The sequence below is a fragment of the Anas platyrhynchos genome, chromosome 29, assembly GCF_047663525.1.
Source record: "Anas platyrhynchos isolate ZD024472 breed Pekin duck chromosome 29, IASCAAS_PekinDuck_T2T, whole genome shotgun sequence".
Taxonomy (NCBI): domain Eukaryota; kingdom Metazoa; phylum Chordata; class Aves; order Anseriformes; family Anatidae; genus Anas; species Anas platyrhynchos.
In genome coordinates this window covers 3,184,220-3,207,842 of record NC_092615.1, presented here as the reverse complement: position 1 = coordinate 3,207,842, position 23,623 = coordinate 3,184,220, and the positions used below count along the sequence as shown (strand labels likewise).

Sequence of the window (23,623 nt, the reverse complement as noted above, 5' to 3'; positions counted from 1 at the left end):
CCCCCCCCCCTTTTACCGGCGAGGCGGGGGCTGGGGGGGGGGGGCCGGGGGGCTCCGGTCCTCGCCGTGCAGCGGCGGCGACACAAAGCGGCTCCCGGCGGCGGCGGCGGCGGCTGCGGGGGGGTCCCGGTGCCCCCCCCACCCCCCCCCGGTGCCGGTCCCGTTATGGCCAAGTGGCTCCGGGACTACCTGGGCCGGGGGGCCCGGCGTTCACCCCCCCGGCCGCCCCAACCCGATTACAGCGCTACCGGCACCGGGACCCCCCCCGCCGCTTCCCCCCGGCACCGTTTGGTGAGGGTGGGGGGCGCGGGGATGGGGGGGGGGCGCCGCCGACCGGAGCAGGTAGGAAACGGGGGGGGGGGGGGGGATGGAGGAGGACACGGGGGGGGGACACCGGGAAGGGAGGCCGAGGGATGGGGGGGGACAACGGGAGGATGGGGTTTTATGGGGGGGGGGAGCGGGGAGTGGGGAAAGGGGGGTGGGGGGGGTGGGGGGCTGGGGGGGGTGCAGAGGTGGGGCTGGGGGGGCTGGGGGGGGCAGGGGGGAACTGAGGGTAAAGGGGGGGACTGGGGGGGACCGGGGGAGGAGAGGGGGGCTGGGGGCTGGGGGGGGGCTGGGGGGGGGGAACTGGGGTTACTGCGAGAGGGAAGTGGGCAGGGGGCTGGGGGGGGGTTGTGGGAGGGGGGGGGAATTATGGGTGGGGGGGGTTAGGGGACAGGGCACAAAGGAACCGGGTGGGAGGGACCGGGAAGGGGCTGGGGGGGCACCCACAGCAGGGAATGGGGGGGTCCGGAGGGGTCCTGAGGGGGGGCCCCCAGGGCTGGGGACCTGTTTGGGGTGCGGGGGGAGTCCCGGGGGGGGGGGTCCCGTCCCACCCAGGCCCCCCCGTGCAGTGCCCCAACGAGAGCGAGTACTCGGAGCCCTTCGAGGGGGAGCAGGACGCGGTGCCCGAGGGGGGCACCGAGGACCCCGGGGAGGCTGCAGGTGGGTGCCCCCCCCACACCCCCTCCCCATTTCCTCCCCCATCCCCATGTTTTTTTTTTGGGGGGGTGTCTGACACCCCAGGGTGCCCCCCCCCCACGTGCGTCGGGTCCCTGCTTGCGCCTCCCAGCCCTGCCCATCCCCAGGGTGCCCGCAGCGGGGCGAGGGCAAGAGGCCGAGAGCCCGGGGGGGGCCCCAACTCTACGACACCCCCTACGAGGGCTGGGAGAAGGCGGCCGAGGGCGCGGGGGGGGCCACGGCCCGGGACAGCCGCCTGCCCCGCGACGACGAGCGCGCCCGGCCGACGAGTACGACCAGCCCTGGGAGTGAAGAAGGATCACATCTCACGGGCGTTCGCAGGTGCCCGCACCCCCCAGACCCCCCCCCCAGACCTGTGGGTACCTCCTGGGGGTCCCCCAGCCCCACATCCCCCCCGCTGGGAACCCCCCCTGGCATCCCCCAGCGCTCCTGCGCAGCACCCTTGGGACCCTGCTACGGGTGGGTGCCACCGGGTATCGCCCCACACAATCCCAGGGGACCCCCGGCCCCATTGCCCCCCCCAACACCAATGGGTTCCTCCCGGGGGGTGCAATGGGGCATCACGGCAAGGCAGAGCCTTGCTGGGGGCACCCATGGGGGGGGGACGACACCCGTGGGGGGGGGACACCCAGGGTCACCCCTTCGTGCTCTGGCACCGCAGGCGGGTGGCCCAGTTGCTGGTGTCCCCATGAATCAGGTGGGGGTGCCGGGACCCCCCCCAGTGGGTGACGCCCCCCCCCGTGTCCCTGCAGTGCAGTTTGAGAGCCCCGAGCGCTCCCCCAGCCACTCCCGGCAGCCGCCGCGGCCCCCCCGGCCCCCCCCGGGCAGCAGATCGGGCTGCCCCCCCAGCCCGGGGCACGTGGACACCTCGCTGCCTCTGGAGAAACAGACGTGAGTCTGGGGGGGGGGACACACAACACATGCAGACCCCGCACCCTTGGGGGGGGTTCCCCTTCTCTTTGGGGTGGCCCCAATGTCCCGGTGGCACTGAGTGAGGGTGCCCCACAGATGGGCACTGTGGTGTGGGGGGGTCCCCATGGCACCAAAGGGTGCCCGTGGTGTAGGGGGGGTCCCCGTGGCACGGGGGGGTCCCCGTTGCAAGGAGGGGACCCGATGGCACGGATGGGTCCCTGTGCCATGGATGTGTCCCCATGGCACGGGTGGGTCCCCATGGCAGGGACACCTGTCCTGTGCCCCATGGGGCCAGTGGGTCCTCAGGGTCCTTTGGGGTGGCTGTGTCCCCCCGCCATGGCTGTCCCCGTGGTGTCGGGGCGCAGACAGGTCCCCACGGCACGGCCCAGCCCCGTGTGCTGATGGGTCCCAGGACAGAGGGATGCAAACGGGTCCTGGGGTCACGGGTGCTGTGTTTTGGGGTGCTGTGTTTTGGGGTGACGGCGGCTCCGTGCAGGTGGTACCATGGCCCCATCGGGCGGGCGGGCGCGGAGACGCTGCTGGCGCTGTGCCGTGAGGGCAGCTTCTTGGTGCGGGACTGCGAGACCAGCCCCGAGGACTACTCGCTCTCGCTCAGGTGAGTGCGGGGCCAGAAACCCTCCGGGGGAGAGAACCCGAGCACCTTTGTGGGGTTGGGGTCAGGACGGGGCCGTGCACGTGGTGCAGTTTTGTGCTCCATCCCTGCGCACAGCGTGCGCGTGGACATTCCCCCCACGCTGACATTGCACATGTAGGGCCGAGGCCGTGCCCCGCGTGCCTCAGTTTCCCCCCTTGTGCCTCAGTTTCCCCCCTTGTGCCTCAATTCCCCCCCCATGCCCCCCACAGGAGCAGCCACGGCTTCGTGCACGTGAAGCTGACGAGGACGCGGGAGCGACACTTCGTGCTGGGGCGCGCGGGGGCCGCCTTCCCCTCGGTGCCCGAGGCCGTGAGGCACTACACGGCGCGGGCGCTGCCCATCCGCGGTGCCCGCCACCTCTCCCTGCTCTACCCGGTGGCCGCGCAGCCCCCGTGACCCCCGGTGCCCCCCAATAAAGGCCGACGCGTGGCCGTGCGCTCCGTGCTCTCCGTGCGCTCCGTGCTCTCCGTGCGCTCCGTGGCGCGTAGGCTCCAGACGCGCCGGGGGGCTGCGGTGTGGGGGGAGAGGGGTGACACCCCCACGGGGGGGATGAGCCGGGCTCCGGTCACCTTTCTCATCCCGGGAAGGGCTGCTCAGGGTCCCCGGGTGCAGAAGGGGGGAGCTGACGGTGGTGCCCCCCCCCCTGTACTCCGGCAGGGCTGGGAATGGGGCGAGCGCTTCCGGAGCGGTGGCTGCGGCCGCTGCATGCCTGGGTGCAAATTGAAACGAGGCCACGGGACCGCAGAGCAGCTTCCCTGAAATGGGGAGGGGGGTCCCAGGGGGGCTGCAGAGCGTGCTGGCCACGCGTTGTCCCCCCCCCCTTCCCACCCCAGCCCCAGGCACGTTGTGTCCCCTGCCCCCTGCGGCCCCAAGCCCACCCGTGCTGGGGAGGTTGCGCTGGGGGCACCCTGAATTTGGCACCGGTTGCCCCCCCACCCCCCCACCACGGGTGGGTGTTGCGGGTGCTGTCCCAGAAGACAGGAAGCGGGGTTGCAGGGTGCTGCACATCTTTTTGGGGGGGCTTTTCCTGTTTAAAGCAGCCCCAGGCGCCGCCACTCCCCTGCCAGCGCAGACAACCGGGGCCTCTGAGCAGCAGCGGGGCGTTCCGGGAGTATCTCCGGGGGGGGGCACCCTCAGGGCCAGTGGGGTGCCCCCACCCCTGGTACACGTTGCTCTTTGTCACCTTCTGGGGGGGGACAATCACTCCTTGGGGGTCCGTGCCGAGCGGGGCAGCATGTTCATGTCGGTGGCTGTGTCTGAGGGGCGGCGGGCGTTGGGGGTAGCTGGGCCGGGCACCCCCAGCCCTGGTCCGCAAAACACGGCCCCCGGGGGGGCTGGCACAGCCAGGGGACCTCCTGAGGACACCCAGGGGGTCCCTTGGGTGCCCCCCATCCCTGGAGGTGCATGGGGTGAGCAGCCAAGGTTGAGCAGGGGAAAGGGAGCGGGGCAGGAGGGCATGGGGGGGGGTCTCCAAGAATGGGGCAAATGCTCTGGGGAAGGTGGGTGGGGGGTATTGGGGCACGGGAGGAGGGGGGCACAGGGAATTTGGGCATAACGGAAAATTTGGGAAGGGGTGGGAAAGGCGGGCATGGGGGGTTTGGGCACGGGGCAGGATGAGGAGGGCAGGGGGGGGTATTTGGGGACGGGGGGGGTGGGCAGGGGGTTACCTGCTCTCCTGCGCCAGTGCCGGTGGCCGAGGAAGGCCAGCACGAAGAGGAGGAAGGCGCCCCCCAGGGCCCCCGCCAGCCCCCCCGCCAGCCCTCACAAGGACAGGGCCACCATGTCACCGTGTCCCAGCTGGGCCACCACCGCAGCACCGCCACTGCCGGGCCGGGGGGGGCCAGCGGGGACACGCTTACCTGCCCCATGTCCTGCCTCAGCTGCTGCTGCTGGGGGGGGGGTAGGAAACAGAATCAGGGCAGTGCCGGCCCCACCGTGCGCTGTCCCCGTCCTGTCCCCATCCTGTCCCCGTCCCCCCTGCACTGTGGCCGCCCTGGTCTGGGCAATTCCCCTGCCTGTGACCCAGACACCCGCTAACGCTCGGGGACAAGCCATGGCCCAGAGACCCCCAGTAACACCCCCCCCCCACCAGCACCACATCCCAGGGACCCCCATTAACCCCACCACACACACATCCCAGGGATCCCCAGTAGCCCCCACCACCACACCACATCCCAGGGACCCCCAGTAACCCCACCACACACACATCCCAGGTGGCCGGATGGGGACACTGAGGCACGGCGGCGTCCTGCTTGTGGCCCCTGAGCACGCAGCGCTCTGTGCCTGGCTGTCCCCTCGCTGCTGTCCCCTTCCTGCCCCCCCCCAACCATGTTCTGCCCCCCCCCCAATCTGCCCCCCTCACCTTGTCCCCCAGCACAGCCGTGTCGCCCACCCCTGGCCCTCCCCACCGTGTCCCCACGTCGGTGCCCCAAACCCACCCGCTTCCCCCTAGATGTCCCTAGCATCCCCCCCTGTCCCCCCCTGTCCCCCCATGTCCCCAGCTGTCACCCAGGGCCCGGCCCGAGCCCCACAACCCTCAGTGCCCCCCACCCCAAGCCAGAGGGACCCAAACACCGTCCCCTCTGTCCCCGTCCCCCCCTGCCATGTCCCCACCACTCACCGCTGAGGAGGGGACGAAGACCCAAGCCCCCACATCCCCATACTGGTGCCAGGCCGCCCCGGGGGGCTCTGAGGGGCTCTGAGGGGCTCTGAGGAGCCGCCAATGTCCCCACAGGGTCCCTGTCACCGCCGTGGGGCTGTCCCGAGGTGTCCCGGCCTGCCATCGCCCCGCCGTGACGCCACGGCTTCCTGCCACCGCCACGGGACGGGGACGGGAGGGGGCAGGAACCAGGCCCGGGGGCAGCACCTGGCACCTGGGGGCCGGGGTCACCCCCCCCCAGACCCACATTTGGGGACGTGCCACCCGGGGACCCTGTTTAACCCCCCCACATCCCTCCCAGTGGGGGGGGCACGGCCTGCCCCAGAGCTGGGGGCTGTGGGGGGCAACGTGGAGTCACTGGGAGAAGTGGGAGGCTGGGGGGGCTCATACTGGGAGAATGCCCCAACCCCAGTGTGTGCTGCTCTCCTGTCGTGTGTGTCCCCCCCCTGGCTGGGGGACCCCCTCTGTCCCCCCCCCCACCCTGGGCACCCGCGTCCTGAGTTCCTCAGCCCCTTCCTGGGGGTCCCCCTGCCTGGGGGGTGCCCAGACTATGGGGTGGGGGGGGTCTCATGGGCCCCAATCCCCCCCCCCCGTTTGCCCCAAGGAGCTCAGGGTGCCGGCTTGGGACGGCTTTTGGGGGGGGCTGCCCTCCCCCAGGGGGGTCCCCATTTTCCTGGGGGGGTCCCAACGCTGGCTCTAGGGGGGCAGAGAACCCTTGGGCCACCCAGGGGTGTCAGTGGGCCCTGCTGGGGGGGGCTCAGGACCCCCTCTTGCCCTGGGAGGGGGGGGCTGCTTTTGGGGGGGGTCTCAGCCTTTTGGGGGTCTCAGTGCCCCTCCCAGCACAGAGCAGACCCCCGGGGGTCTCCCATCCCGGCACCCCTGCTTGACCCCCCGTCTGGAGGCTCGGAGACACCAAGGGGGGGGCGAGGAGGCTGTGGGGGGGTCATTACAGCGGTTCCCCCCCCCCCAAATAAAAAAGCCCCCCCCCGGACTACATTTCCCAGCACGCCCCGCGGCCCCCCCGGACTACGGCTCCCGTCGTGCCCCGCGGGCGGGGCCGGGCCGGGGGGCTCCGCTCCCCCTTTGTTGGCGGCGGCGGCGCCGAGCGGCGGGGGCGGCCCGGGATGGGAGAGCAGGTAACGGGGGGGGGGGAGGAGGGGGGGAGATGGGAAAGGGGGGGGCAGAGGGGATGGAGGGGGGGAGAGGTGGAGGAGGGGGGATGGGGAGGGGATGGGGGGGATGGAGGAGGGGGGGAGGGATGGAAAGGGGAGGGGGGGGGAGGAGGGGGGAAGGGGATATGGAGGGAGGGAGGATTTGGGGATGGAGGAAGAGGAGGAGAGAGGGAGGAAGGAGGGAGGGGAGGGATGGAGGAGGGAGAGGTGGAGGAAGAGGAGGGGGGAGGGAGGGGAGGGAGGAAGGGAGGGGAGGGGAGGGGGGGGGGGGAGAGGGATGGGGAAGGGGGATGGAGGGAGAGGAGGAGAGAGGGAGGAAGGAGGGATGAAGGATGGAGGAAGAGTGATGGAGGGAGGAGGGAGGAAGAGAGGGATGGAGAGATGGAGGAAGGAAGGAGGAGGAAGAGGAGAAGGAGGGAGGGAGGAAGGAAAGATGGAGGGATGGAGGAAGAGGGAAAGGGGGGAGGGAGGGCCAGAGGAGAGGAGATGGGGAGAGGGAGGAGAGGGACGAGGGGTAAGGGGAGAGGGAGGACAGGGGAGAGGGAGGAGGATGCAGACGGCTGCTGGGGGCTGCCCCCCCGGGCTGGGCCTGGGGATGGCCTGGGGCCCCCCCGAGCCCCCGTGCTCTCACACTCACCCCGTGCTCACTCTCGCCAAGTCACGGTGGGCTCCGCCATGCCCACAGGGCACCCGCACTGAGGGGGGGGCACACACACACACACACCACAACACAGCCCCAAAATGGGGGGTTGGGGGGGGTCCGGGCGCTGACGGTGCCGGCGGGGGGGCAGGAGGCGCTGCGGAAGATCATCACCACGCTGGCCGTGAAGAATGAGGAGATCCAGAACTTCATCTACTCCCTCAAGCAGATGCTGCAGAACGTGGAGGTACCCACGGCGCTCCTCCTGCCCCCGCGGGGGGTCCAGGGGGGTTGTGGGGGTGCTCCCGGTGACCCCCCCCTCTTGGTGCTGCCCCCAGGACAACACGGCGCGGGTGCAGGAGGACCTGGAGGGCGAGTTCCAGTCCCTGTACGTGCTGCTGGACGAGCTGAAGGACGGCATGGTGACCAAAATCAAGCAGGAGCGCGCCAGCCGCACCTACGAGCTGCAGGTGAGCCCCCGTGTCGTCCCCCCCCCCCCCAACACGCACACACAAAGGGGGGGTCTCCCCGTCACCCCGCTGCCCCCCTGTCCCCCGCAGACGCAGCTGGCGGCTTGTGCCAAGGCGCTGGAGAGCTCGGAGGAGCTGCTGGAGACGGCCAACCAGACCCTGCAGACCGCCAACAACCACGACTTCATCGAGGTGAGCCCCTCGGCACCCACGGGTGCTGGGCTCTGTCCCCACCCGGCTGTCCCCGGGGGGGGACAGGGGCTGCCCCGTGTCCCCCCCCACCACCACCACCTCTGCCTGCGCTTTTGGGCACGTTTTTCTCCTTTTTCTGCGCTGGGCACTGCGATGACGCTGCGCTGGCTGCGCCCGCTGCAGGGTTAGGGTAGGGCCAGGCACCCAGAAGGGACCAGGGGAGCGGGGTGCTGCGTCCCTGTGTCCCTTGGGTCCCCTGTGTCCCTTGGGTCCCCTGTGTCCCTTGGGTCCCCGTGCCCAGAGCCAGGGGCGCTGCTTTTTGCCTCCTTTCTGCTGAGCCAGCGGGGTGCAGGAGCGCTGTGCCAGGCCATGGGGACGCTGTGCCATGGGGGGGGACACTGCCGTGGGGGTGCCGTGCGGGGACGCCGTGCGGTGCCGCGCTGCTGCCGTCCGGCTCCTGGCGCTGCTGTCTCATCCTGCTCTTCTTTTTTTCCCTCCTCTTTCCCTCTGCGCTCTCAAGGCTGCCAAACAGATCAAGGATAGGTACGGTCCCCCCCGCAGCCCCACACCCCACTAACCCCTAACGTCGGTGTCACCCCCCCACCTCGCCCCAAACGCTGGGGGGGTGGTCCCGGGGACACCCCCCTCCACACCCTCCCCTCTCCCCGCAGACGCGCAGGGTCGGGGTGGCCGCTCGGGGTTGGGGTTTTGCCCTGCTCCCAGCCCTGCTGACCCCCCCGCGTCCCCGTGTCCTTGTGCAGCGTGACCATGGCCCCCGCCTTCCGCCTCTCGCTCAAGGCCAAGGTGAGCGACAACATGAGCCATCTGATGGTGGATTTTGCCCAGGAGCGCCGCCTGCTCCAGGCCCTCGCCTTCCTGCCAGGTATCGCCCGCCGGCGGCGGGTGCGGGGCCACGAGGGAGGTGCTGGGGCTGCGGGGACGCAGGGCAGGGCAGGGCAGGCAGCCAGCTCGGGTTATTTTCCTCCCGGCGCACAGATGGGACGAGGCGAGGGCAGTGCCAGGGTGTACGGGGCACCGAGGGCTGTGCCAGGCTGGCCGGGGGACAAATGGGGGCCAGGATGGGGGAGCGGGTGTATTAGGGGCTTTGGGGTGCAGGGGGGCAGGGGGAGAGGTTGGGGAGCAGGGGGTGACCCAGCCAGCGAGGTGAGAAAGTGCTAGGGAAGGAGGGCTTGGGAGGGAGCTTCGGATGCTGCACCTTTGGGTGCTGTTTGGGGCTCGGGGTGCATCGCTTGGGGTCTCCGGGGTGCTGTGCTGGGGGGTCCTCAGGGTGCCGTTCCCATAGGATCTGTGTAGGTGCTGTGCCTGGGAATCCCCAGACTCAGCGCTTACAGGGCTCGGGGCGCTTTCCCAGGGACCTGGCGGGTGCCAGCCCCCCCATACGTGCCCTGCGGGGGGGCTTTGGGGTGCCCTGGCCGGGTGCCCCGCGGGTGCGGTGCCGGTGGTGCCGGGGCCAGCCCGGCTGCACTGGGGGGAACTGGCACGGCTGCTCCCGTGGGCAGTGCCCAGCACCCCCGAAATCGACCTGGCCGAGTCGCTGGTGGCCGACAACTGCGTGACGCTGGCCTGGAGGATGCCCGATGAGGACAGCAAGATCGACCACTACGTGCTGGAGTACCGCAGGACCAACTTCGAGGGGCCGCCCCGCGCCAAGGAGGACCAGCCCTGGATGGTGGTGGAGGGCATCAAGGGCACCGAGTACACCCTGGCCGGTGAGGGCACGGGGCCGGGTCCAGCCCCGAAGGCATCTTAGGGTGGCTGCTGGGGCTGGCCCAAAGGTTTGGGTGGTGGTGCTGAGGATGGGGTCGTGGTGTCACCCCTCGCCGTGCCCCATTTGTGACCCCGCCGTGCCCGCAGGGCTGAAGTTTGACATGAAGTACATGAATTTCCGTGTGCGGGCGTGCAACAAGGCCGTGGCGGGCGAGTTCTCGGAGCCGGTCACTTTGGAGACGAGAGGTGGGTGCCGGGTGGGGGCACCGAGCACCTCTTGGTGCCCCCGCTCCTCCGTGCCCCCCAGCGCTGCCTCTGCCCCATCGTGCCGGGCTCTGAGCCCCCACCCCGGGGCCAGGCAGGAGGGCTTTTTGGGGCCACGCTGACGGTGGCCGTCCCCAGCATTCACCTTCAAGCTGGACGCCAGCACGTGCCACCAGAACCTGCGGGTGGAGGAGCTCAGCGTGGAGTGGGACGCCACGGGTGGCAAGGTGCAGGACGTCAAGGCACGCGAGAAGGACGGCAAGGGCAGGACGGCCTCGCCCGCCAACTCTCCTGCCAGGTAACCCCAACCAGCCCCCCCTGACACCCCCAGCACCCCCCCTTGGAGCAGCACCAACCCTCTCCTTGCCGTCTGCCTTAGGGTGGTGCAGTCCCCCAAGAGGATGTCCTCAGGGCGTGGGGGCCGAGACCGCTTCACCGCCGAGTCCTACACGGTGCTGGGTGAGCCGGGGGCGAGAGGGTGGGCACGGGGCACCCTGGGGGGCAGGAGGGGGCTCCCCGTGTGGGTGGCAGCCCCTGCCCATGGGCAGGGAGGTGGCAGTGCCCCGTGCCTGCAGGTGACACGCTGATCGACGGGGACGACCACTACTGGGAGGTGAAATACGACCGGGACAGCAAGGCTTTCGGCGTGGGGGTGGCGTATCGCAGCCTCGGCAAATTCGACCAGCTGGGCAAGACCTCGGCCTCGTGGTGCCTCCACCTCAACAACTGGCTGCAGGTCAGCTTCAGCGCCAAGCACGCCAACAAGGCCAAGGTGCTGGACGTGCCCGTGCCCGACTGCATCGGCGTCTACTGCAACTTCCATGAAGGTGGGAGCAGGACCCACGGGGATCCGATGGGATGGGGGGGTCTGGGGGCTGGACAAAAAGGGCAGGGAGCTCCTGGAGAGAGCCCAGCGGAGGCCACAGAGAGGAGCCGGGGCCTGGAGCATCTCCCCTGGGAGGAGAAGCTGAGAGAGGCTGAGAGGGGATCTGAGCAGTGTCTGGGAAGAGCTGAGGGGTGGCAGACAGAGGGACATGGCCAACCTCTTCTCAGGGCTCTGTGGGGACAGGACAAGGGGCAGTGGCCACCAAATGGAGCCCAGGCAGTTCCGCACCAACACGCCAAAGAACTTCTTCCCGGGGAGGGTGCCGGAGCGCTGGGACAGGCTGCCCAGGGAGGCTGGGGGGGGGCTCCTGTCCCCTCCCTGTACCCCCCCCCGTGTTCCCGCAGGGTTCCTGTCCTTCTACAACGCCAGGACCAAGCAGCTGCTGCACACCTTCAAGGCCAGGTTCACGCAGCCGGTGCTGCCCGCCTTCATGGTAAGGGGCTGGGTGGGCACACGAAGGGGGGGCCGGGCAGCCCCTAGAGGTCCCGGCCGTGCCCCCCCCGTGCCCCCCAATGCCCACCCGTGTCCCCGTACCCACAGGTGTGGTGTGGCAGCTTCCACGTCACCGTGGGGCTGCAGGTGCCCAGCGCTGTGAAATGCCTCCAGAAACGCAACAGCACGGCCAGCAGCAGCTCCAGCCTGCCCTAACGCCCCCCCCCCCCATAGGCGCCCCCCAGGCAGAGCACCGAATGTACCCTGACCCCCCCATACATACCCCGAGCCCCCACCCCCCTCACTCACCGCCCTCGCCGCGCTGCTGGGGCTGTGCCAGCCCCCCCGGGACCCTCCCCAGGGGACGCCAGGCTGGGTGGGGGGGGCAGTGGCACCCGCGGGGCTGCCAGGACCCCCCCCGCCGCTGTGTGCCCCCCTCCCAAAATGCAGCACCCAGGCTGGGCTCGTCACCCCCCCCCTCACCACAGACAGCTGCTTCTGCCTAATAAATCAGGATCGAGGTGTAAACGGCCCCAGTGCCCTGCCTGGGGTTGGGAGGGTGCGGGGGGGGGGGCCCTGCTGCCACCCCCACCCCACCATGGGGGAAAAGGGGTTTGGGGGGGGGTCACCAAGGAATGAGGAGGGGGCAGCCAAGGTGGGTGGGATGGGGATGGTTTATTGGTGATGCTGCTGGGGCTGTGCCCCCCCCGGGGGGGACTTTTGCCTGGTGGGGGGTCCAAGGCTAGGCAGGAATGGGGGGGTGGGTGCCGGACCCCCCCCCTCCCCACCACCACCCATCAGCTGTCCGTGCGAGCTCGCCGCTCCCTCAGCTTCTCCTGGAGCTCCTCTGTAATCTCTGCAAAATGGGGGGGGGGGGGGGGACAGTGAGCTGGGGGGGGGGCAGCGAGGTGGGGGAACCTTCACCCCCCCCCCCAAACCTCCCCAAGCTCCTGCAGGCACCTGAACCCCAAAGCACGGCTCTGCTCCAGCCCCTGCCCCACAGGGACAGGTCCCAGAATTTGGGTGCCCCCCCAACGCCCCCCCTCCAAACCCCCCCAAGTCCCCTGTGGGACCTGGACCCCCCCCCCCCATTACCTGGGGACGGCGGCCAGGGGCGAGGGCAAGGGCGAGGGCGAGGGCGGGGGAGGGTACGGGGTTGGGGACCGGACGGCGTCCTAAGGGGGGGGCAGCACCTGCAAAAAAGGATGGGGGGGTGGCAGGGGGGTGCCCCCACCCCCGTGGGGGGCTCTGCCCCCCCTCCTTGCCTCGGTTTCCCCCCTGTTCCCGGACTCACCTTTCTCGGGGCGATGTGGGGCTTGGGGCCCGTGGCCGGGTGGGACGTATGCTTGGGGCTTGGGGGGTAGGGCCGGGGGGGGAGTCTGGGGGTCGAGGGAGTCGAGGGGGGCCTCGTACACCCCCTGCAGCGTCTCGCCGTTCTCCCTGTCCATTTCCACAAACTCTGGAGCGGGATGGGCTGTCACCAACCCTCCGTGTGGCCCCGGCGCCCCCTCCCCAACCCACCCGGCCCTCCCATGCCCACCTGCAGCATCCCAAAATCCCTGCCCCCCCCCCCTCCAGTCCTGCAACACCCCAATTACTGACCCCACAACCACCATCCTGCCCCCCCCAGTCACCCCAAAGCTGCCGTCCAACCCCCCAGCAACCCCCTGGCTGCCCCAAAGACCCCCTCGAACCCCTCCACCGCCAACCTTCCACACCCCCATCGCCCATAACCGCCCCAGCGCCCCCCCAATCCTAAATCCCCCCCCCACCGTGCACCCTGTCCCGCTGGATGCCCACCCAGCTTCTGGTTTGTACTCGGAGTTCAGGGGCCGCAGGGTGCCCTTGCTCTTCTCCACGAAGTACTGCACCACCTCGGCCAGCGAGGAGCAGCAGTGCTGGGGGGGGGGAGCACATAGGGCACGTAGGGATCACCACGGGTGCCCCCACAGCCCCCCTGCTCCATACCCACAGCCCCACATCTCCCAGACCCCATGGGGACCCTGCCCTGGGGGGTGCTGAGGAGGTGCCGGGTCCTTGGGGGGGGAGTTCAGCCCCTCAGGGGTCCTGGTTCCTTGGGTCCCGACCCCTTGGGGGTCCCAACCCCTTGGGGGTCCAATCCCTTAGGTCCCAGCCCCCTGGGGGGGGGGTCCCAATCCCTTGGGGGGTCCCAGCACCCAAGTGTCCTAGCTCCTGGGGGTCCCAACCCCTGGGCCCCTTGGGGGTCCCAGTCTCTTGGGGGTTCAATCCCTTAGGTCCCAGCCCCCTGGGGGGGGTCCCAACCCCTTGGGTCCTGATCCTTTTGGGGTCTAATCCCTTAGGTCCCAGCCCCCTGGGGGGTTCCAATCCCTTGGGGGGTCCCAGCCTCCAAGTGCCCTAGCTTTTGGGGGAATCCCAATCCCTTGAACCACAGCCTGGCATGGGAAGGGAGGGTCCCATCCCTTGCAGGTCCCATCCCAGGGGTGCAGCTCGGGGGTCCCTTGTCCCCGGGGCCGTCCCGGCCCTGCTCCACGTCACTCACCGGCACGTCCACGCTGATGCAGTACCCCTGGCCCGTGTCGATCACCTTGTAGTGCCTGATCAGCGCCGTGCTGCCAAGGCGGGGGGGTGATGGCATCAGTGGGCATCAGGAGACCCCCCCCAGGATTAGGAGCTGCCCTCCGGTGCCGTCCAGCCCCGTCCCCGTCCCCGCAGGGCCCCGCTCACCCGTTCAGCATCTGGCGCGTGGTGACGGAGATGCCGTGGCCGTGCCCCCCCGGCCGCAGCACCATGTTGCCGCTGCCCCCGCTGCGCTCCAGCAGCTGCTCGGCCTCCCCCCGCGACACGTTGTAGAAGCAGCTGGGAGACCTGGGGGCAAGTGGAATGTGTCACCCCGAGCCATGTCAGGCCACTCCAAGCTGTGCCAGGCCACCCCAAGCCATGTCGTGTCACCCTGAGCCGTGTTGGGCCACCCTGAGCCACATCATGTCACCCCGAGCCAGGCCAGGCCCTCCAAGCCATGTCATGTCACCCTGAGCTGGGCTGGACCACCCCGAGCCACGTTGTGTCACCCCAAGCCACATCGTGTCACCCCGAGCTGTGTCATGTCACCCTGAGCCATGTCAGGCCACCCCAAGCCATGTCGTGTCACCCTGAGCCGTGTTGGGCCACCCTGAGCCACATCATGTCACCCTGAGCCGTGTTTGTGTCACCCCGAGCTGTGCTCTGACACCCCAAGCCAGGCCAGGCCCCCCAAGCCGTTTTGGGTCACCCCGAGCTGCGTCATGTCACCCTGAGCCATGTCGTGTCACCTTGAGCTGGGCTGGACCACCCCAAGCCATGTCGTGTCACCCCGAGCCATACAGTGTCACCCCGAGCCATATTGTGTCACCCCACGCCAGGCCAGGCCCTTCAAGCCATACCCTGTCCCCCCGAGCCGTGTCATGTCACCCCAAGCTGTGCTGGGCCACCCTAAGCCACGTCGTGTCCCCCCAAGCCATCCCCAGCCACCGTCCCCATCTCAGCCCGGTGAGCACGGAGACCCCCCCCGGCCCCCGGCCCCCGGCCCCATAACTCACTGCAGGACCAGCGGCTCCCTGGGGCGTTTGCGGCGCTGCTGCTCCTCGCGCAGGGCCTCCTGCAGCAGGAACCTGTGGCCGGGCAGCAGCACCAGGTCCGGGGGCACCTCCATCTGCAGGGGGCACGCAGGGCACCGGGCACGGCAGGGCCACCACCGCGGGGACCCCGGGCCACCACCGCCACCATGGGGCCACCACCACGGCCCCCACCCAGGGGCAGCTCGGCCCCCCGCACCCACCTGGGCCATGGTCAGGATGAATCCCCGCCACACCTCCAGCGCCTCCACGCTCTCTGTCTGCGAGGGACCGGGGGGGTGGGGGGGTTGAAGGCAGCCTGCACCCCCCCCCAAGCCCCCTAACCCCATCCCTTGCCCCCCCCCAAGCCTCTACACCCCGCTGTGACCCCAAACCCTGCCCCTGTACCCCCCCCCCCAGCACCTGCAGGTTCCCTTCCATGCCCTCCTCTGCCCCCCAAACCCCACTGAGGACCCTGGGTCCCCCCAGCCCCACCCCCCCAGCATCTCCAGTGCCCCCCCCAGCCCCATGGGGTGCCCCTCACCTTCAGCTTCACATTCTGGTCCCGCATGTAGATGACGAGGGCCCCCCCCTCGGACCGCACCGCCACCACCTCGCTCAGGTCCAGAGCCTCCAGGGGCTGGGGGCAGCCGAGCCGTGGGCCCCCCCCCACGGACATGGGGGGGGGCAGCCCTCAGCCTGCCCCAAAACAGGCTCCCCTCCTCCTCACTCCCATGGGGAGCGTCCTAGCAGGGGGAAATCTCACCCCATACCCCCCCCTAAAAGGTCCCGGTTTGGGGGACCCAGAATGGGGGGGGTCCCAGCCCGGGGGGGGTCCCAGCCCAGTGGTGCCACCTTGGGGGTCCCAATCCTGGGGGGGTCCCAATCCTGAGGAGTCCCAATCCTGGGGGGGGTCCCAGCTCCACATCCACCTCGGGGAGCTCAGGGGTCCCAAGAGAGAGGTCCCAGTCCTGGGGTGGTCCCACCAAGTCCTAGACCTGGGGGGGGTCCCACCCTTTGTGAGGGGGGGGCACAGAAGTCTCAGGTCCCAGCCTAGGGCACCCACCTGCTCCCACCCTAAGGTTCTCCTACTGTGGGTCCCAGCCCGGGGGGGCCCCCTTGGGGGTCCCGGATTGGTGTCCCCCCCCCCAAGCACCCCCCTGGGGTCCCAATCCCACCTCTCCCAGCCTGGGGGTGCCCCCTTGGGGGCCCCATCTTGGTGTGCCCCCCCCCCCAAAAAAAAGCACCCCCCCTGGGTTCCCAACCCCACTCTTCCCAGCCCGGGGGTGCCCCCTTGGGGGTCCCAACCTGCTGTTATCCCCCCCCATCCCCACACACCCACCCCCCAGCTCCCAGCCGGGTCCCAGTTGAGGTCCCACTGGGGGGGTGTGGGCCCCCCCCGGGCCCCCCCGAGGGTCCTGCCCGTACCTGGCGGTCCCGGGGCTCCGCATAGAAGGCGAGCAGCGGCCCCCGCAGCCCTGCCCAGACCCTCCGGTAAGCCTGGGGGGACGGAGGGGACCCCTCAGCACCGGGGGGGGGGGGGATCCCGGTACCGGGGGGGGGGTTGTCCCGTTGATGGAGGGTTTGGGGGGGCTCTGAGGAGGTGCCAGCCCACCTTGTCCCGCGGTCCCCGCTTCTGCACGAAGCCCTCGTAGTAGTGCCGGGTCCCGGCCCGCTTGGGGGGGGGCGCCATGCCCGGGAGCCGCCGGTGCCACCGGGACCGGGAGGGGCCGGGACTTATTCAAGGAGCGGGCTCGGGGCCCGCCCCCGTTTCCCGGACAAGGGGCGAAGGGCACGGGGTGGGGGGGTGCCCGTGGGGACGTGCCCGTGGGCACCGGGATTCCCGGTGCCCCCCCCGCCCTACAGCCGGGGATCTCCCGGTGTCCCCCCCCGCCACCGGGGCTCCCCCGGTGTCACCGTGCTGGGCAGCTGAACAGCACAGCCGCTCTCACCGCCCCTCCTTAGGTGAGGAGGGGGTAAATGAAGAACAACTCACGGGTTGAGATAAGGATAATATAATTAAAGGGAAAAAATAATAATGATTAAGGAAAGATTATCATGAACTAAACAATTTAACTAAAGGAAACAAAAAAAAAAAAAAAAAAAAAAGAAAAAAAAAGAAAGGAAAGGGGAAAAGGGAAAAGGAAAACAAAACAAAACGAAAGGAAACAAAACAAAACAACAATACAGGCTGTGTGGAAGTGCAGATTAAAGAAATTCCTCTCTATTTCCCCCAAACGAGCGATGCTCGACCTCGTCCTTGCAGCAGGGCCTCATTGCACGCAGCCGGTGTCCGGGAGGGGGACAGACGCTTCTACGGGAGCCCCCCCCTCCCCTTTTCCTCCTTTTCCCACCTTTTATTGCTGAGTGTGACCCCCCCGCGGCACGGACCATCCCCGTGGCTGGGTTAGCCCAACTGCCCTGCGGATATCCCTTTTCTCCCTTTTTTTTGCCCCCCCCCAGGAGGGTTGGGGGGAGCCCCGGTGCGGTTCCAGCACCGCTCAGCACCCGGCACGACCCCGGGGTGATCCCAATGCTGTGCTAGCTCCAGGTGCTGAGCACAGCACTGGGTGGGCTGCAGGGAACGTTACCACCCCAGCCAGACCCCGTACAACCTCCACCCCTTATTCCATAACCTTATTGTGTCACTCTCAGGTCCCCCATGCTTTAACATTAAGTATTCTCACCACCGTTATTCCTCGTCCTTTAACAGATTAATAGGATTAATGTCTGGACGCCAGCACCAGCTCAGCTCAAGTCCTTGTTGCACTGCCCGGCTCCTTGCGAAGTGACCTGTCGTTGATCCTACAGCATCTTCCTACCACATATAACTTAGATTATGGATTAGTTTTCTCTCAAGGTTAAGTCTCCTTGAGGCACACACTTCATATCCCCGTTATTTTGCATGACCCACCAGGTATACCCTGATCCTTGGGCGAAGACAATCCCACGAGTGGGTTTGCCTTTTCCCGAGGCAGGATCACCCCACACGGCCTACATCCGATGTAGTCAATTTACCAGGCCTCACCACATTGAAACCTCGTCCACCTCCCCCTGTTCCGGGGAGATTTTACCCTCACGGCCCTCTTGCTTGCAGCACAGGCCTCACACTGATGGGTACCCTCCATGGCCAGGCCCACCCCTCGATCACGAGCCTGTCTGGATGTGGCATCCCTCCCCAGATGTCCTGATGTTTTGTGGGCCCATCGAGTCCCAAACAGCCCACCCTCACGTCCAGGTCCACCTGAGCCACTTCAATTTTCGAATCTCAACCCACTTTGTTGTCCTGATGTTCTTCAGGAGCACAACTCCTGGGCATGAGGGCATCCACAGGACGTACCTTTACAGCCAGGTTTTCCACCCGGTCATCCATCTCCGAAACTTCCTCCCTCTCTTCAGGGTGCTGGGTGATGTTAAGCGATGTTTGATAGGAGTAAGCCAGGCCCCGGCACAATGCTGCAAGCTGTCCTTCTCCAGCATTATCAGGGCCAGGGCATACAACTCAATCATTCTATCGTGTTTTTAGGATTTTGCACTTGTTCAGGGGTGAAGTTCAAAACTACTGGAGGAGACACCTGTGTCAGGCACCTGCCCACATCCTCCCACACACCTTGCCACCCGCCACCAGACCGTTTCGAGACAGATTCCCGGGTAAGCTTTCTAAACAATTGATTAATCTTAGGGAGAAGAGGAAACCCGTTATTCAGAATTAGAAATAGCAATATATGGCTTACACGTGGATGTTCAAAATACTCAAAATCTGTTGTAATTAGCCCACTGTGAAAGAAGGAGGAGGCACCATTCCTGATATCATTCACAAACTGACATCCAGACGGGGAAAGGAAGGCAGTGGAGTTCTGGATATTCCCTAAAAGATAGTTTCCATGAGACCCAAATGATAACAGCACGGAGCCTGAATGCCAGATTAAACTCAAGGCCGGTGTCTGGCAGCACAGAAAATTCAGAAAAACGAGCACAGATTGAAGCACATCCTCGGATCGGATACAGAGAACATGGCACGGATTGCACGACACATGAACAAACAAGGCAGTGTTAACAGGACACTGAGCACGGTGAGCAGTGAGTAAGCGCGTTAGCTGGAAGCTTTTAATCAATTCCGTCGTTATCTCAACCCTTTGACCCAACGCTGGGCGCCAAAAAAAGACTGCGGTGGTTTTACTGTGCTGGGCAGCCGGACAGCACAGCCGCTCTCACTGCCCCTCCTTAGATGAGGAGGGGGAGAAGTAAATAAAGAACTCACGGGTTGAGATAAGGATAATATAATCAAAGGGAAAAAATAATAATTATTAAGGAAAGATTATCATGAACTAAACAATTTAACTAAAGGAAACAAACAAAAAAAAAAAAGGAAAGGGGAAAGGGAAACAAAACAAAACAAAACAAAACCAAATACAGGCTGTGTGGAAGTGCAGATTAAAGAAATTCCTCTCTATTTCCCCCAAACGAGCGATGCTCGACCTCGTCCTTGCAGCAGGGCCTCATTGCACGCAGCCGGTGTCCGGGAGGGGGACAGACGCTTCTACGGGAGCCCCCCCCTCCCCTCTTCCTCCTTTTCCCACCTTTTATTGCTGAGTGTGACCCCCCCTGCACGGACCATCCCCGTGGCGGGGTTAGCCCAGCTGCCCTGCGGATAACCCTTTTCTCCCTTTTTTTTGCCCCCCCCCCAGGGGTGTCGGGGGGAGCCCCGGCGCGGTGCCAGCACCGCTCAGCACCCGGCACGACCCCGGGGCGACCCCCCCGCGGTGCTGACCCCATGGCTCGGCACCAGCCCCCCCCACCCCCCCCCACCCGGTGCCCCCCCCTCCCCACCCGGTGCCCCCCCCCCTCCCCGGTGTCCCCCCCCCCCCGCCGTTCCCGCAGCGGGGGCGGGGCCGCCCCCATCACGTGGCGGCGGGGGGAGGCCGGAGCGCGGAGCATGGCAGGTACCGGGCCGCGACCCCCCCCCCTCCAAACAACCCCCCCCCATCCCTTCCCCGCCACCGACCCCCGGGGGGGAGCGCGGGGGGCGCGCCCCCGGCGGGCAGCGGGCACGCGCACGGCTGCACCTGCGTGCACGGCGCAGCCCCCCCCCAATCTCCCCCCCCCCCTCCCCGGCCGTGCGCGTTCACGCCGTGCGCGACCCCCCCCCCCTGCACCCCCCCTGCTCCCCCCACCCCAACCCCGGGTGTTGTGGGCGCTGGGGGGGCGCCGGGATGGGTCCCCGTGTCCCCATAGCCCCCACGTCTCTGCGGACCCCATGTCCCTACGGTCCCCATGTCCCCGCGGACCCCCTGTCCCCATGTCCCCACATCCCCACATCCGCCTGTCCCCATGGCCCTACAGACCCCATGGCCCCCATGTCCCCATGTCCCCACACCCCATGTCCCCACAGCCCCCATGTCCCCACAGACCCCATATCCTCACGGTCCCCACGTCCCCACAGTCCTCATGTCCCTGCAGCCCCCATGTTCCCATGCCCCCCCATGTCCCCATGATGTCCCCATGCCCCCCGTGTCCCCATGGACCCCATATCCCCACAGACCCCATGTCCTCACAGTCCCCATGCCCCGCAGACCCCAAGTCCCTGCCGTCCTCCTCTCCCCCATCCCTTCTCCCCCATCCCCAGCTCCCCGTGTCCCCCCCACGTCCCCTCTCCCCATGTCCCTGCCTGGCAGCACCCCCATTTCCACGACCCCCAGCGTGCCTGTGACACCGTGACAAATCCCCCTGCGTGTCACCGTCCCCCCGCTCCCTATTTTCCCACCCACGGACATCAAGGGGGGGACCCAAGGGTGCTGCCCCCCCCCCGAGGGTTCCTGGAGGGGTCCCCACGCGGTTGCCCCGCAGCGCTGGCGGCCGCCTCCCCTGGCACAGATGAGTGCCTGGAGGAGGACGAGGACGAGCTGGAGCCGGGGCTGGACAAAGCCGAGGCCGAGCCGGAGCCCGAGAGCCGGGCGAAGGCGGCGGGGGGCTCCCGGGGGGCCGTGCTGACCCGCCGCGGCATCACCCTGCGCATGCTGCTCCGCGATGGGCTCCTGGAGCCGGCCCGCGGCGTCCTCTCCATCAACTACCTGGTGAGACGGGGACGGGGACGGGGACTGGGGACTGGGGACGAGGCCGGGGCCTCCCCCGTTCACCCCTTTGCTCCCTTAGGGCAAGAAGTTTGTGGGGGACCTGGGTGCGGACGGCACCATCACGTGGCAGGAGACGGGCCAGGTCTTCAACTCGCCCAGCGCCTGGGCCACCCACTGCAAGCGCCTGGTGAACCCCGCCAAGAAGTCGGGCTGCGGCTGGGCCTCCGTGCGCTACAAGGGCCAGAAGCTGGACCAGTACAAGGCCGCCTGGCTGCGCAAGCACCAGCCCAACGCGCCCGCCGCCGAGGCGGTGGGTCGGGGCAATCCTAAAAATCCCATCCCCCTGGGGGTCCCCGTGGGGTGCTGGGTGACGCTTTGCTCCCCGAACCCCGCAGAGCTTGGCCAGTGATGAGGACGAGCTGCCCGAGGAGGAGGAGGAGGCGGCGGTGGTGAAGGAGAAGGAAGGCCGGGCACCTGCACCGGAGCCAACGGCCACCAAGAGACCGGAGGAGAAGAGCAAGAAGCAGCAGTGCCGGAGCCTGGCGGAGCAGGCGGGGATGGGTGAGGAAGGGCAGGGTCCCCTGGGGGGGGCAAAGCCCCCCAGCCGCAGTGACGGGGCGCTCTGTTCTGCAGATCAAGCCCCCCCGGGGAAAAAGCCGGAGAACAAAGCCCAGGTGCCCGTCCGCTACTGCACCCTGGGCACCCGTGACACGGGCAGGTAGGGCACAACTTGAGCCCCACGGGTGGCCCCAGCTGTGTCCCCACACAGCCACCGGCCCCGTGGGAGCTGCTGGGGTAGCGGGGAGGGCTGGGGGGGGGCCGCGGGGTGCCCGTGGCACCAGGGGCTGCGGCTCTTGCAGGAACCCCCAGACCCTGGTGGAGGTGATGCCCTTCGCTGCCATCAACAAGTTCCAGCCCTTCAACGTGGCCATTTCCAGCAACGTCCTCCTGCTGCTGGTGCGTCCCCTCCCTGCGGGGTCCCGTGGGTGGGGAGGGACTTGGGGGGGGGGGGGGGACGGGGACACGAGCGTGACCCGTGCCAATTTGGGACGCTTCTTGTGCTGCTGACTTTGGCTTTCCCTTTAGGATTTCCACAGCCACCTGACGCGGAGCGAAGTGGTGGGGTACCTGGGGGGCCGGTGGGACACCAACACGCAGCGTAGGCGCCGGGGCGGGTGGGTGGGCAGCCCCCAGCCCCACGGCAGAGCCACCCACCCTGTGCCTCCCCCCCAGTGCTGACGGTGCTGCGAGCCTTCCCCTGCCGGAGCCGCTTGGGCGACGCCGAGGTCGGGAGCATCGTGGAGGAGGAGGTAAAAGGGTCCCCCCCCATACCCACCTCTATGGGTACCCCGGAGGGTGCTGGGGGGCTGGAGGGAGGGTCCCGGGCTGCCAACGGCGTCGGTGTTTGCCCCCCCACCCAGATCTGCCAGAGCCTGTTGCTGCAGGGGCTGTCGCTGGTGGGCTGGTACCACAGCCACCCCTTCAGCCCCGCGCTGCCCTCCCTGCACGACATCGACGCGCAGATGAATTACCAGCTCAAGCTGCAGGGCAGCGGCAACGGCTTCCAGCCCTGCCTGGCTCTCATCTGCGGTAAGCACGCGGCCCCCCCCCCGCCGAGCTGTGGCCCCCCACGCCCCCTCCCCTATATCAGCCCCCTCTCTCCTCCCAGGGCCGTACTATCACGGCAACCCCGGCGTGGAGTCCAAAATCACGCCCTTCTGGGTGATGCCGCCCCCGGAGGTGAGCAGCCCCAGGTCCCGCGGGGCACGGCGGCAGCGGTGCAGCTCGGGGGGGACACGGGGGGGAGGTCCCGGTGCTGTGCTGGGTGGGGTGACGCTGCTGTCCCCGTCCTCCAGCAACGTCCCAATGACTACAGCATCCCCATGGAGGTGGAGGTGACCCACATCCAGGACGGCTTCCTCACCAATGACGTCCTGCAGGAGATGGTGAGCGCGGAGCGGGGGTCGGATGCTCACCACCTCCTCCCAAAATTCCCCCCTGCGCCCACCAGGACGGCTTCCAACCCCCCTGGAGCCGGGCTGGGCCCCTGCCACCCGTCCCCATCCCCATTCTCCATCCCCGCTGTGCTGCCGGGGTGCTGGTCCCACAGGGCAGGGGGCTGAGAGTCCCCTGCAGCCCCTCTCTCCCCTGCCCCAGACGCTGCTGGTGGAGTTTTACAAGGGGGCCCCCGACCTGGTGAAGTTCCAGGAGCTGTGGAGCCAGGACCAGACCTACCTGGACAAACTGAAGGTGGGGATGCCTGAGCTGGGCGGGAAAGAAATTAATTGCTGTGGTTTCCACCCGCCCTGCTCCTCCCTGGTTTTTATTTTTGTTTTTCGCCCCGGTGCCGGGCAAAGTACGGGAAACAGAGGGGCCTGGGTGGATGCAGTAAAACTGGGCGTCATTCCTCCCCAGGGCTCCCTGGCCTCCCGCACCCCAAAAGACCAGAGCTTCACCCACGCCCTGGAGCAGATCTACAGCCTCCTGAAACTCAGCGGCTGAGGAGCCGGGAGCCCCGACCGGCTCAGACCTTCCCTGCAGCCAGAGCTGCCCTCGGCGAAGGGCAACGGGCGCAGGGCAGCGCCGCGGGGCCGCCGCGTGTCGCCCGCTGCCTCCGGGCACCCGGCAGAGGGGTGCCAGGTCCCTGCCGTGCCCCGGAGCAGCTCCCCGGGGAGTTGTGCGGCCGGGCCCGGCGCGGTGGCGGGGAGGGTGACGGTGGTGGTGGGAGTCTCACCTGCACGTTGTTTGTGGAAGTGGTAGTTGATTAAAGAGCAGTTCCTGAGACAGGGCAGGCGTGCGGCTCCGCCGGGCTGGGGGCATCCTGCTCCCATGGAGGGGTGGCACCCGTGGCTTTGCAGTTCCAGGGGCTGGGTGGGGGAGATGCAGCCCCAGGGCCGCTCCCCCAGCCCCTCGTGGACCCAGTGGTCACATCACAGCCACTTTTTGG

At 68.1% G+C, this 23,623-nt stretch overlaps 4 protein-coding genes and 2 long non-coding RNA genes across 6 annotated transcripts; 3 read left to right on the top strand and 3 right to left on the bottom strand.

The window, feature by feature from the left end:
- Window positions 1-40: 40 nt before the first annotated feature.
- On the top strand, window positions 41-3,031 carry SHD (Src homology 2 domain containing transforming protein D). The gene is given in 8 exon segments (XM_072029166.1): window positions 41-342; window positions 894-984; window positions 1,128-1,273; window positions 1,276-1,306; window positions 1,309-1,341; window positions 1,773-1,911; window positions 2,429-2,548; window positions 2,797-3,031. Coding segments are annotated over 8 exon segments (924 nt in total). The 5' UTR covers window positions 41-165; the 3' UTR covers window positions 2,984-3,031.
- Window positions 3,032-3,690: 659 nt separating this feature from the next.
- Window positions 3,691-4,664, bottom strand: LOC139999768 (uncharacterized). The gene is made up of 3 exons (XR_011805282.1): window positions 4,447-4,664; window positions 4,255-4,347; window positions 3,691-3,843 (listed from the first exon to the last, which is right to left on the bottom strand). It is a non-coding gene; the product is annotated as an uncharacterized lncRNA (long non-coding RNA).
- Window positions 4,665-6,226: 1,562 nt separating this feature from the next.
- On the top strand, window positions 6,227-11,555 carry FSD1 (fibronectin type III and SPRY domain containing 1). Its single transcript, XM_072029123.1, has 13 exons — window positions 6,227-6,382; window positions 7,210-7,305; window positions 7,397-7,528; window positions 7,619-7,720; window positions 8,241-8,263; window positions 8,482-8,603; window positions 9,241-9,450; window positions 9,596-9,694; window positions 9,851-10,010; window positions 10,092-10,171; window positions 10,288-10,539; window positions 10,943-11,031; window positions 11,139-11,555. The coding sequence occupies exons 1-13, from the start codon at window positions 6,371-6,373 to the stop codon at window positions 11,244-11,246; spliced, it is 1,485 nt and encodes a 494-aa protein (XP_071885224.1). The 5' UTR covers window positions 6,227-6,370; the 3' UTR covers window positions 11,247-11,555.
- A 114-nt stretch (window positions 11,556-11,669) lies between these two features.
- Window positions 11,670-12,638, bottom strand: LOC139999735 (uncharacterized). The gene is made up of 3 exons (XR_011805243.1): window positions 12,325-12,638; window positions 12,126-12,223; window positions 11,670-11,886 (listed from the first exon to the last, which is right to left on the bottom strand). It is a non-coding gene; the product is annotated as an uncharacterized lncRNA (long non-coding RNA).
- A 22-nt stretch (window positions 12,639-12,660) lies between these two features.
- On the bottom strand, window positions 12,661-16,561 carry STAP2 (signal transducing adaptor family member 2). Its single transcript, XM_072029101.1, has 9 exons — window positions 16,218-16,561; window positions 16,031-16,102; window positions 15,147-15,242; window positions 14,827-14,883; window positions 14,588-14,700; window positions 13,737-13,877; window positions 13,552-13,621; window positions 12,820-12,928; window positions 12,661-12,671 (listed from the first exon to the last, which is right to left on the bottom strand). Exons 1-9 carry the CDS (start codon window positions 16,293-16,295, stop codon window positions 12,661-12,663), a joined length of 747 nt encoding a protein of 248 aa, XP_071885202.1. The 5' UTR covers window positions 16,296-16,561.
- Window positions 16,562-19,465: 2,904 nt separating this feature from the next.
- Window positions 19,466-23,313, top strand: MPND (MPN domain containing). The gene is given in 13 exon segments (XM_072029122.1): window positions 19,466-19,545; window positions 20,450-20,676; window positions 20,756-20,986; window positions 21,072-21,237; window positions 21,310-21,394; window positions 21,537-21,633; window positions 21,763-21,852; window positions 21,855-21,986; window positions 22,098-22,266; window positions 22,346-22,416; window positions 22,533-22,622; window positions 22,834-22,926; window positions 23,092-23,313. Coding segments are annotated over 13 exon segments (1,545 nt in total). The 5' UTR covers window positions 19,466-19,538; the 3' UTR covers window positions 23,179-23,313.
- Window positions 23,314-23,623: the final 310 nt, after the last annotated feature.

Bases quoted from the DNA above. Each gene is read 5' to 3' on its own strand.
- FSD1 (XM_072029123.1), top strand. The intron at 8,604-9,240 runs GTATCGCCCGCC...TCCCGTGGGCAG, and splicing joins GGCCCTCGCCTTCCTGCCAG to TGCCCAGCACCCCCGAAATC. The intron at 10,540-10,942 runs GTGGGAGCAGGA...GTGTTCCCGCAG, and splicing joins CTACTGCAACTTCCATGAAG to GGTTCCTGTCCTTCTACAAC.
- STAP2 (XM_072029101.1), bottom strand. From the start codon at position 16,295: ATGGCGCCCCCCCCCAAGCGGGCCGGGACCCGGCACTACTACGAGGGC. The intron at 13,622-13,736 runs GTGAGCGGGGCC...CCGCCTTGGCAG, and splicing joins ACGCGCCAGATGCTGAACGG to CACGGCGCTGATCAGGCACT. The intron at 12,929-13,551 runs GTGAGTGACGTG...CCCCCCCCCCAG, and splicing joins GCATCAGCGTGGACGTGCCG to CACTGCTGCTCCTCGCTGGC.